The 11,784-nt window shown below is 39.8% G+C and overlaps 1 protein-coding gene across 3 annotated transcripts in view; it reads left to right on the plus strand.

Moving 5' to 3' along the window:
* Positions 1 to 11,732, plus strand: part of LOC108875934 (phosphoinositide 3-kinase regulatory subunit 6) — a 23,056-nt gene extending 11,324 nt beyond the window's left edge. For 2 of the 3 annotated variants that reach the window (XM_051070695.1, XM_051070696.1), the window contains exons 6-22: positions 162 to 294; positions 1,031 to 1,100; positions 1,266 to 1,464; positions 2,528 to 2,672; positions 3,402 to 3,488; positions 4,490 to 4,733; positions 4,845 to 4,898; positions 5,114 to 5,395; positions 6,225 to 6,324; positions 6,917 to 7,045; positions 8,045 to 8,152; positions 8,276 to 8,378; positions 8,546 to 8,607; positions 8,829 to 8,919; positions 9,051 to 9,112; positions 9,270 to 9,376; positions 9,689 to 11,732. In XM_051070695.1, coding sequence (XP_050926652.1) covers positions 162 to 294; positions 1,031 to 1,100; positions 1,266 to 1,464; positions 2,528 to 2,672; positions 3,402 to 3,488; positions 4,490 to 4,733; positions 4,845 to 4,898; positions 5,114 to 5,395; positions 6,225 to 6,324; positions 6,917 to 7,045; positions 8,045 to 8,152; positions 8,276 to 8,378; positions 8,546 to 8,607; positions 8,829 to 8,919; positions 9,051 to 9,112; positions 9,270 to 9,376; positions 9,689 to 9,845 — 2,133 coding nt within the window. In that variant the 3' untranslated portion in view covers positions 9,846 to 11,732. The remainder of the gene's footprint in view (positions 1 to 161; positions 295 to 1,030; positions 1,101 to 1,265; positions 1,465 to 2,527; positions 2,673 to 3,401; positions 3,489 to 4,489; positions 4,734 to 4,844; positions 4,899 to 5,113; positions 5,396 to 6,224; positions 6,325 to 6,916; positions 7,046 to 8,044; positions 8,153 to 8,275; positions 8,379 to 8,545; positions 8,608 to 8,828; positions 8,920 to 9,050; positions 9,113 to 9,269; positions 9,377 to 9,688) is intronic. The other variant, XM_018665150.2, reaches the window with a different exon arrangement.
* Positions 11,733 to 11,784: the final 52 nt, after the last annotated feature.

The raw sequence follows: 11,784 nt of genomic DNA on the forward strand, positions 1-11,784 counted from the left end.
CACATGATAGGTGAAATATATGACTGAATGTATGTGGTTAGCCTGATTGACAGCTACACTGCAAAAAGAAAATAATTGGTTATATTTGCTTTTCTTAGCAGTATTAGTGGTATATATAAATAATTGACTTGGTAACCTGTGTGTATTTGTTGATCTTCCAGACGGCCTACATTCCAGATGAGCTGTACAAGCGGGTTTATGATTTTTGTAAGAGACTCATGACCTACCCTCATCCCTATTGCACCGTAGGACTCAGCTACACAAGACAGATAAAAACAGAACGCTCTGTTCCAGGTATTATTCATCTACAGACTAAACCTGCTCAATCAGTGTCATCTTTAAAGTATTATTTTTACATTTATCTTTACTCTATTAAATTTGCATTCATTGCTATATTGTTAATTTTATGAACTGAGTAGCATTGATATCGGCCCATTTCTACTGCTGTCCTTTCACTAAAAACAAAGGAAATCAAAACCTAGTGTTGCTTGGATCACTAGCTGACCACAGAATTTGGATGGTATTTAACAAGCCTGATATCAGTGATGACAGTGTTATTTTATTTTATAAGCCTTTTGTCATGATGTTGTGGTTTTGTGTTGTCATTTTCCATGGAAGACAGGTCAACCAAAACATTCATTATCTATTACTCATACTGTTGGCAGGGGGACTTTTTCCTTTGTGTCTTAACCCAATTCCAAGAAAGAGCAAAAAGGGACAGACCACAGAGTTTATTTTTTTTTCATTTATCTTAACCTAACTCAAAAAAAAGAACTACATTCAACCAAACTGAAAACACTGAAAGAGTAAATAAAATGCAGCCAAATCTAACAAACCTGATAGATAGCAGATGTCAGAGAAGCATAGAAAAATGTATCAATCCACCCTGCAGTGTCCTGCACCAACATGAAAACTGATACCATGGTCGTTTTTATGTTAATAGAACTGTCCCTTCATCAAGCATCCACTAATTAATCTATATGATGATTTGCAGCCACATATTATTATTAAATGCCAGTTTGATCCACAGGTCTGATGTACCAAAGGATGGTCACAGCAGAGCAGAGACTAAAAAATGAGCACTATCCCTTTCAGGAGAGGTGAGTCATAAATAAATAATGTATTTCATACCGTGTCTATGAGTACAACACAAACCTCAAGGAAATAAATATTTACAAAGGCGTATTTTATTTCCTCATACTGCTGTGTGTAGTCAGACTGCCTTCCCTGTCGAACACTGAAGTCTGTCATGTAAATCCCCTTAGGGTTTTTGTTTTGGCTGACCCAGATGTCTTCTACGGTCCCCTTGGGCAAGTCCTGTTGGGTGATATAGAGGCGTCAGCTTCATCTTCAGGTGGATTTCTACACCCTCTGAATCTCATGCGCAGTGTGGTCCAACACTCCATTCAGGCTGCTTTAGGATCAAAGCAATGCCATGGGCTGAAACTGGCTCAGGCCCTGAAGGTCAGTGAAACTGTATAATAACATTTTGGTTGTGTTATTGCCCTCTCTTCTCATTTCTCTAGTTATCTTTTATGGTCACTGCAGTGCATGGCCCTCTTTAGCTGTTATTGTCACTGCTATTATGTTTTATCTGTTTGCTTTCTGAGTCTTGTTTTATTAAGCTGACTGCAGGTTTGTGAACTAGAATTGTGATAGTGGAGGTAAATAACAGCCAAATATCTTAAAAATAAATTCCATCAGAATGGATCCATATGATGGACCAGACAACAAATTGCCTGTGGATGTTGAAATTAAGTTTCCTGACAAATATACTGTAGTATGTTTAACTCATCGCTCTACACTGAGGAAGTCTCAAGGCAAATACTGTAGGTGACCAGTTTTGTGTAAAGGATGTGTCAGCCTTATCAGAAACATAAGAACTTATGAGGATATTTTGTTTTTTGTGGTCTGTGAAATAATTACTTTTTATCACATGATTCACTGCTATTTGCTTGCTTGAAAGAAAGACAGAATCACTTCACGTTGCTTCTCTTCCCCCTTGTCTTTTAAAGTCTTGCAGAATTCTCACTGATTTCTGTATCCATTTTTTTCATTCAATTTCACAGTATCTTTTTAAAATTTTAGGAACTTTTCATATTTTTCCCTTGTGAATGCATAATTGCAGATGCTGACTGTTGCCGTTTAGGGTGGGAGTGAAATGACCATACAGAGTACAGAGGAATCATGCAGTTTTTGACAGATTGCACATACTTACCAGAATGAGTCATGAGCTTGAGAGTAGCGTTTTTCAGTTTTTGCACCTGGATTAAAAATGGTTTAAGAGTTCCTGCCCCACGTGTACATGTCATGTGAAACATCCTGAACGAGCGTCTGTTGTCTGTTAAGCTATAGGTGGATGTGTCTTCTGGCACTCGTCCTAAACTAACACCTCAGCAGGACACACGCAAAGGCAGATGTATGCACACTCAAATGGCCCTTCTCCTCTTTGCTATTAATACATAGTCTGTATGTATTTATCTTCCTGTGTGTATGTGTGTGTGTGTGTATGTGTTTGTTTGGACAGGAAATGGGTCAAGACATTGAGTCGTACTTTCAGGAAGTGATGGCGACTCTAGAGCAGAGCGTGGAGGAGGGCGGCAGGGGGGAAGGAGGAGCGCTCAGAGGCCGTCTTCAGCAGCTGTACAGTGAAATCGTCTCTGACACAGTCGGTAAGAGCTCTCTGAAAAATAAAATGCACAGCAAAGTTTCTCTGGGGCAGAGTTACTCTGTCTGAGGCATACATCAACTTACTGGTTTAGCTAAACATCAATGAAGGGGGGGACCACAAAAACCACAGGCACATCTGCTCATGTAACAGAATGGAGTCAAGTAGAAAAAGAGAAGCAGCAAGAGATGAGATGAGGCTGTTACTGTAAAGAGACATTTGTGAGTGCTTCTTGCTTGCCCATGCATCGGTTATAAGAATGGAGGTTGTTAGTTAATGAAGGGTGTCAAAATTAGTGACTGCTCTATCTTTTCAGTTTCTTGAGCTCATACTCAGTCTACCTGAGCTGCTGCTCCACTGTAACCCAGTTCAGTACTGTCCAAGCACACGTTTTCTGTGTCCACAAGAGCTTGACACACTGGCTGTTTCTGAGGTCGTACATGCAACCTTGCTTCTGTCCACCAATTTCCTCTGTGGCCAAATCGGCCAAGTCACTTGTCTGTATTTTTACAATTTTCCCGGATATCTATTTCCGTGACATCCACTCTCTTCCCTGCTATTATCATGTCAGCAAACCATCTGATGAACCTGCTCTCCCCTCATCCCAGCTGGTAGACCGAGGGAAGTTGTGGGGATAGGTGGGTGCTTTGTTATGGGTGTCATTGTGACAGTTTTGGTCTCTTCCTCTCTCTCTTCCTCTGTGTGTGTGTGTTTGTGTGTGTGCGTATCACAGAGCCATTGTCCAGTGGACCACTGTGTGACTGCCCTCTTCCTAACCCAGAGATGAGCTTCCACCTGTGGACAGAGGATCTGGATATCTGTGAGTAGCTCTGAATGATGGGGGGGGGGGTCTAGAGGAGTTGTTAGTACAAATCAACACTTTTATTGGGGATAATTTCTGTCTTTTTAGACCCATTTTGTCATTTGGTGGCAAAAATATTTTCTGTAGTGATCAAAAACATCACTAATAGATGCCAAGTTTTGTAATTACAGACGAAGTTTGTTTTTTTCCTGAAAACTGCCATTTCGCTCTGTCATACAGGTAGAAATCTTTTATGAATCAATAGCCTCATGAGATGAATAGCATGGAATTAAGTAGGTAAAGCTCAATAGTCATTCTGAAATGTGTTTGTACGCATGTAAGTATGTCGTACCTTGTTGTAAGTATGACGTAGAATGAAAGTGTGAACATTAAAAAGGAAAGTATAACTTTTACAGAGGAACATATCCGAGGTTCCTCTAAGCTGAACTCAGTTTATCAGAGCTGGGCTCACTGAATGTAACAAACTGATTTAAACCGAACAGTACAGTATGTTTTTTATACTGTCAGAGTAGGGTGTACAGTAAAGGTGTATTATTATACTCTATGCAGTGCTGCATTAACAAGTATTAAATGCTGTGGGATCACATGAGATGCTGAACAAATGTGTGCACTCCATCCCAGCAGGATTGTGAATAGATTCCTCAGATAGAAGTAGGGAGGAAGTCTTGTAATGGGACATCAGGAGCTTCCTTCCTTGTAATGTTTTTCCCTAGAGACAGAGTGGGCAAGTTTACCCTGCAGCACTGTAACCAAACATTTACACATAGCAGAGAACTCATGTCTGTAGTTTGTTTATAATGAGTCGTAAGTCTACATGGGACTCATGCATGTGTCCAACTGAGATATGATAACTGTCAGTAAATAAACACAGAAAGAGCAGCTGACACTGGTAAAAGGACTGAGCATTGTTCTGTGGTGGGGCTTTTGTGCTGTCTTGCTCCATGTGAGTGTGGACCTCTGAATCACATGTAAGTGACGAATGTCAAAAATGTGCACAGGGCGAGAGCTGGCCAAATGGTTTCGGTCCAGCTCCATGTCGGATCAGTTCCCCCTCAGCCAGGAACAGGAGGACTTTGAGCTTGGTGAGTCACCCAGCGACCTGATGCCATCTGACATGACTCGCTTCTCCGTCATGTCCAACGACAGTGGTATTGAAAGAGATCTGCCCCCCAGTGCTGATCCCTCCCCGTTATCATCTCTGGACCCTGCCAGCTTGAGTACATCATGGGAACAGTGCAAAAGGTATTACTTAATATTAGTTGTTTTGCTCTTATTGAAGGCCCACTGCTAGTTTTGTGCAGTTTACTTAATTTGCAGTCTGTAGTAAAACACCTTAAATTTTCCAATTTTTAGATTCACTCCTTTCCATATAAATCATCCTGAAGATATAAATTCACTTGAACTCAAGTAGGTAATCCTCACCAAGAATATTTACTGTAGGTCACTTGATTTTTGTGGAAGGAATCTCTTACACAAAGGTTGAAGTCATTCGCTGAACTTGAAAATGCCAGTGATGATCATCATGGGATCTCCTGCATAATTTGTTTTGGTTTCCATAACTATGCATGATCTTAAAATGATCCGGATGTGGAGCATAACAGTAAACCCTCTTCTTCTCTTAGTGAACAAGATTCAGGAAAGCTGTCACGACGTGGAGGAATCAAGATGAAACCATCTGTGAAGGACAGTATGGTGCTGATGCAGGACACCCTAGAGGACCATACGAGCATCGGAGGAGGTGGAGCGAGGGCAGGGAGAAGAGGGGCGACCCTCCAGAGGCGGGCAGGAAGCAGCGCGATGCAGAACCCCTTCACCAAGCAGCAGAGACACTTTACTGCCAGGATCGTCGTCATGGGGGATGACAGGATACTGGGCCGCCTCGCAAAGGCCTACTATTTCTTCAGGTGAGGGATTTGTCATTTTCACAAGATGTAAACACAAGATTGATAAGCTTCTTTGACAGTAGCTGAAGGGGATGGTGTTGGTGGGCAATAGCTTTCAGACTTGATATGTTTGTGACTGAACTGTAAAAGTATATTGCCTCCATTAGTTGTTTGCCTCTGCAGGCTATGACTCAACCCTATGATTTATCTCCCTTTATTAGACTGTACTGTAGAAGTTTTACAGACACGGTTTCAAGCCTAACAAATTCAACTATTTGTGAGCAGTTGCCACAAAATATGACATGAGATTTGCCTGTTACCATATACAGCTGTCTTTGTCATGAACACAGTAGCTCAACACTGATCAGTGAACAATGAGCAATACAATGATGGAAACTTTATTCCCACTGTATACACAAAGTTATTTTGGAGCCCTGTGTTTGCATAATAATGACAAACCAATATTGAAACTGCTGTAACACTCAGAGTTTATATGAATATTGGCCCTGTTTGATGCCAGAAAAGCGCAGAGACAATGGACAAAAATATTTGCTTGTTTTGTCAAACACAGCTGAATACAATATGACATTAGGTAGCTCAAGTGCCTCGAGTTTAAGAATGTAACTTTATGGTGTAAATTCTTTTTTTCACAGTAACAGCCAAATGGGACAGGTTCATATCAACTGGAGAACTATCTAATTTCTTTGTATGGATAAGGAAGCTGAGCAGTACTGCTTTGATTGCAAATGTCATGTTGAAATCCAAAACCTTTTTGCTGGGATAGTGAAATTGCTCTTTCAAGCATGTACACACTTTGTGCTTCTCACGAATCTCTGGTTTGCCTTTGCAGGAAAAGGGAAGCACGGAGGCTTTTTCTTACAATGAAAGTCAACCTTCAGTTTTACTACATCCCTGTTTGCAAGGCTCCAATTCATGTCTCCTCTGTCAAGGTAAGGCAACTTCCTCTTGCCAACCACTGACCTGTTATTGTGTGAAAGTCAACACACCTTGAGAGATAACAAGACAAATGGCCTCTGTTGTGATAGAGGATCGGTATGTGAAAATACCCATTACAATGTTTATTAGTAGTGATGCGGCATAGAAACTTTCAGTGAAGAAGTAATGAGATTCCAAAACATTGAATTTGGCTGTAATTCAACTCCATTAGAGAACAGTCTCTTTATGTTATTAATAAAATAGAAATAATTAAACAAACTTAAAGGGTAATAAAAATGGGATGGTATTACATTACATTATGATGTATGAGAGAAATGACACATTAGACTCTAAAAACATCAGGAGCTTGGCTGTTCAGTCTTTGAATTTCATTGTACGTCAGGTTACAAAACTCATTGTTTTCATCTGTTTTTAGTCATCAATGTTGGTTAAAGTTATGGTAGCCGTAATAAATGCAGTAGTCATCTCTTTACATCATTGTTGCTATTCTCCCTCAAATGCAGATATAGAATTGATGAAGTAAATTAAAGTGAAGAACCTTCCAACTAATCTTTGTGGTTACAGTTTCATGTTCCTTTTTTGTAGGAAAACCATCCCATCAGTCAACTCAAGGGGAATGCCTGCTCTCTTGGTTCCTACTTGAGCACAGTGGACCCGTGGTACAACTGTAACATTAAGAGTTTAGGCTCCATGATCCCCAACCTGGCTAAGATGGTATGATACAAAACAAATATAATGGGGAATATCTTTTTTTTTTCATAGCAAACATATGTTATATAAAGTTTTCGTCTACATTTGAGTGACTGAGAGAGGAGAATAATTAACACAGAAGATTTCCTATAGACCATGAATGCTTGATTCTCTTCAGTTTTATTACATGAGCTTTGTCTCAGAGGATGCAATGTGCTGCAGTTTGTCTTACAGTCACGCTTCGAAAATGTCATCACGTTACCGCATCCCGCATCAGTCAACGTGGCAACTGTTCTCTTTGTAAACTGAAACACAGGAAGTTGCATAACATCTTACACTGCGAAGAAAATAAATATGTTGATTTCACTGAAACCACAGCTTCAGTGAGCTGAACTCAAAGACATTTTGACATTGCGCTGACTGTAAGCATAGGCAGGAAATAAAATAGCTGTGAAACTGGAAAGAAGACTGTTTGCAAAGGAACAAAAACTGTAAATGAAGTTGAATGTAACAATGTATAAATGATTTAAGATGGTGAAGCTTTTCTTTCTCTCAAGGCAGTGATTATAGTGTTACATTTTTTGCTTGAAGTGACTTCTCTTTATAAGAATTCTTGGAAAGGTCTGTTCTAGAAAATGCTGAGCACTCTGGCCAAGTCCTTTCCTTCCTCCATTTTCTCTCAGTGTTTAACTGGATTAATGCAAAGCTCAATGTTATGCTGTTTTGTGGGGAATTATTCATATAGCACATAAAGGATGAGGTAAAGTTTGAATTGAAATGCTCAGCCTTAAACTGAAAGTAATTTAATACTAAAACAGTGGCCTTTGTTTAAAAAAAAGAGTAATCCATGGCAGTTTATAAAATGTAGGCACATTACCAAGCGCTGTTGTATTACTGGACAAGCTGTTGACCTTTTAGTGACTCATTAGGCTCTCTTGATATGACCCAAGTATGATCAAAATGACTCTGTGGTTAAACCCTCAAGCAGGCAGGATAATTTTACATGACTTCTGTTGTCCACAGCAACAGGTGAACCCAGGGAGGCCAAAAGACCCCATCATCTCTGATGTCATTTCCTACTACGTCCGCACTGGCCGGGAGCCTGTCTACTTTGGCATCTACTTTGTTAAGGTAATATGATATATTTTATGTATAGATTTTTGATTGTTAGCTATGAAAGCAAAGTCATCTACATCTACTATCTACATTTTTCAAATATCTCTTGGTTTTTACATGTTGCTTGATTTACTGTAGATCACATTCAACAGCATGACAAAGGAGCCTGTGGAGGATGTGTTCCTCACTCATCTCGAGATGGAGTTTCCTGAGTTCAGACAGATCTCAGCGTCAATAAGAGGTGAATCGGGTTTACATGTACATTACTTTCCACAGTTTCCTTAGATTTTTTTTGTGTGTGTGTGTGTTTTTTGTGTGTGTGCACAGCTTTGCACGTATGTGTACGCACACTTGCCCGCCTGTGTCAGTACAAAACAAAGCTGAACAACATGCCTATCTCTCAAACAGATAAACCCAGGAGGAGCTCAGCAGAAGTATGTGGAGCTGTTGTCTCAATGAATTACAAAAAGGTATGTTGTTTTTTTTTAGATTCGTTATTTCCTTATTAGATTACCGTCATAGGGTTATCAGTATAGCCCAATGCCTTATCAATTACTGGAAGACTTAGACTCAGAAGTTTCCATTTAGAGATTGTGTTGTTTGTGTGTGGGTGAATGCATAACCTTTCACATGGTCATGCTTTTTCTTTATGTGTGTGTGTGTATGCATTTTATGTGCGTATTGTGTCCAGGTGACATTAAGTGGCCGAGACATTGACAAAGGAATCTCAGTCAGGATGTCAGGGGCTCAGATCAATGCTATTCCCTCCAGTGAAGCAGAAGGTCCAGTATTATCTCTAGTACACACAGTATTTCATACTCACAGTCAAGTCCTGAGATACACGTTTTCTTTTTAGTATTCTATGATTGTGTTTTACTCTCATGCTCATTTTTTCTCTGCTTTTCTCTCATAGATCTGAACTGTTTGACACTGACATTGAATGAATATCCAACCAAAACTAAAAACAGCATTGTGGTGAGTCCAGGCGGTACATCTCAAATTGTTGAATGCTCAAATATATTTAGTGATTTATCCTTACAAACACTAATGATATAAAAACAAAGGATAAAATGTAAATGGTTCAACTAACAATACTTCCTTTTACCCTTTTATCTTCTATCTTAATTCTCAGGGGTCAAAGATTCGGACCAGCAACATTAAGATTCGCACTTTGGAGAGTCGCTCTTTCACCATCACACTGGACAGAGATTGTCGAAGGACCTATAGGGATGTGCAGAGGTAAGAAAGAATAGCCTCAGCTATACTGTAGGTGACTTAATTTATTTTTGTGTTACTGTATAAATGTCATAGTAAAGGTTTGTGGTTTCATTAGTTAGAGAAATTATCACACACCCACTATTGCCATCAAAACACCAGCAGATCAAAGAGAGTTCTAATGAATGAAATCCTTCCTATGACATGAGGGTCCCAGCCATGGTGGGTTTTAAAGTGGGATAGTAGTAGCTTATGAGGTTGCTCACATCTAAAAGATGATCCTTTTTCTGTGCAACCCAAACTAATGGCTCTATTCGGAACATGTTTGTGTTGTAGCATCGAGATCTCCCCATGTCTTGATCCTGGATACTGTGTCCAGAAGACCATGAGGTCCAAGTTCAAGTTGGGAGAGGACCAAAATGCAGGACTGAGCAAATACATGAGCAAGGGACTTCCTCTGCCGATCAACACATTTGCTGGAATCATCAACTGACATGATGGAGTAACGCTGCACAGAAACTTGAGAATTAAGACCATCCACGCTTTTGATGGCAGAAATGGTTATTGCTTCTGTGATAACAGAAGTCCAGCCTGACACATGAAGACAAAAGGAATCACCTTTGAGTCATACAGAGCTGCTCCTGCAATCAAACAGATGTAGTCCTGTAAGTCAGGAATGACTGCCACTTATGGAAAAAGACTATAAATCAAAAGCGACTTGAGGCCAGATACAGCACGTACTGTACCAGTACCAGTTCTTGTAGTTGACTGAACAACTAGTCAGCTGCGTTTACAGGAACAAAATTTTATCACACTGCAGGGTATGACCGAACTCCTAACGGTGTTTCGCTCTTCATAAGCAACCACTGTCAGTCTGTATACGCAGATAGGAGTAATGCAATAAGAATAATATTGCAAGTGACACTGGTGAGACTGGCAGGGAAAAACAAGTATGCACCTGTATACAGAGAGGATTTCAGGGCCACTGATAATTGGATCACTAATCATGTGACATTATCATTAAAGCCCTGCAGGCAGTCCAGAAGATCTGCTTCACAGTCACCACTTAGTGAAGCAGATTTGAAGGGTTGATTGCAACAGTTATTTCATAGACACACTACCTTTTACTGCCATGACATTCAAACACAAACACCCACACACACACACACACACACACACACACACACACTATGCATAAAAGAATACACACCTACCTAACCTGTCAGCTATTGATGCGTGCAGATTGCTGTAAGACTGGTACGATGACAGCTGACAGTTCACTGTTGCCTTTGTCTTAGCTGAATCATTCAAATAATATCTTGTTATTCCCATACCTGTTACATATTGTAAGCTGTTATGAAGGTGCAAATTATTGAGATTGTCCTCAGGTTTAGTGTTTGGAAACGTTCTAGAAATTTGCTAGGACCACACTATGTTGAATGCAGAAGCTAGAACCACGTGCAATGTCATAAATTACTACAGAGCATAGGCAACTTTTGTGTTTTATAGTATCAGACAGACATGTAGATAATGCACAGACCCAAGCTACAGAAAGTAGCTGTCAGACTTCACACTGCCACCTTTGTCTTCAAAGCCACTGTCTACTAACCAGAGTTGCGATAGTTGTGTGTGTTTTGTGCTTGATGTTATACATGTCAAGGAGCAGAGCTTGGGGACACTCAAAGTGAAACTTGCACAAAAGCCAGTAAACATCTCAAATGTTATCAGCCTAGTGGTGTGAAAGTCACCCAGACCCTCATACACTCAATGTGGTGCGTTGCATATGAACTTGATCTATTTGCACTAAAACTGGGTTGTTGATAGGTTCCTTTAGGAAGGAGGAGTAGCAGTGCAGCAGCAGTGCAGCAGCAGTGAGTAAAGCAAGAAATTTGACCTTCAATGATGTGTAATTATCTCCTCATTGTACATGTCATAACTGTGGAAACTTTCCAATGACATACAGTCATCATATGTTATCCTCTAAATTTTAGAGGGCCGTTCAAGATCTGACAACTATTGGTGAAGCTGTTATTCATGAAAAAGATAAAGGTCTTTTTCTTTAAATCTATGATTCACAATCACATAATTATTACATTACTCATAAAGCTCAGGAGCCTATTTTCTTCTGAGATCAAGTATGATCAGGTATTATCTTGGGGAGTGAAGGCCAACAGCATGCAGAACTGGGAGTGGTGTGTTACTAGATGCACGACATTAAATCATGTAAGGGTGTGTGTGTGTGCTGGCCTGGCAGGATAAAATCATGAGTTGTAAATTCATGATCAATTTTGCACATTATTTTCACATTATGTCATATATAAAAATGATACCATTAGAAATCAGAATGTAATTGTGTAAATAAATGATTTGGTTTTGTAAAGCAGTCTTTGTGTTTTATAATAAATGTGGCAAAACTGCTTTAATCAACGACA

This window comes from Lates calcarifer, linkage group LG5, assembly GCF_001640805.2.
Source record: "Lates calcarifer isolate ASB-BC8 linkage group LG5, TLL_Latcal_v3, whole genome shotgun sequence".
Lineage (NCBI taxonomy): Eukaryota > Metazoa > Chordata > Actinopteri > Centropomidae > Lates > Lates calcarifer.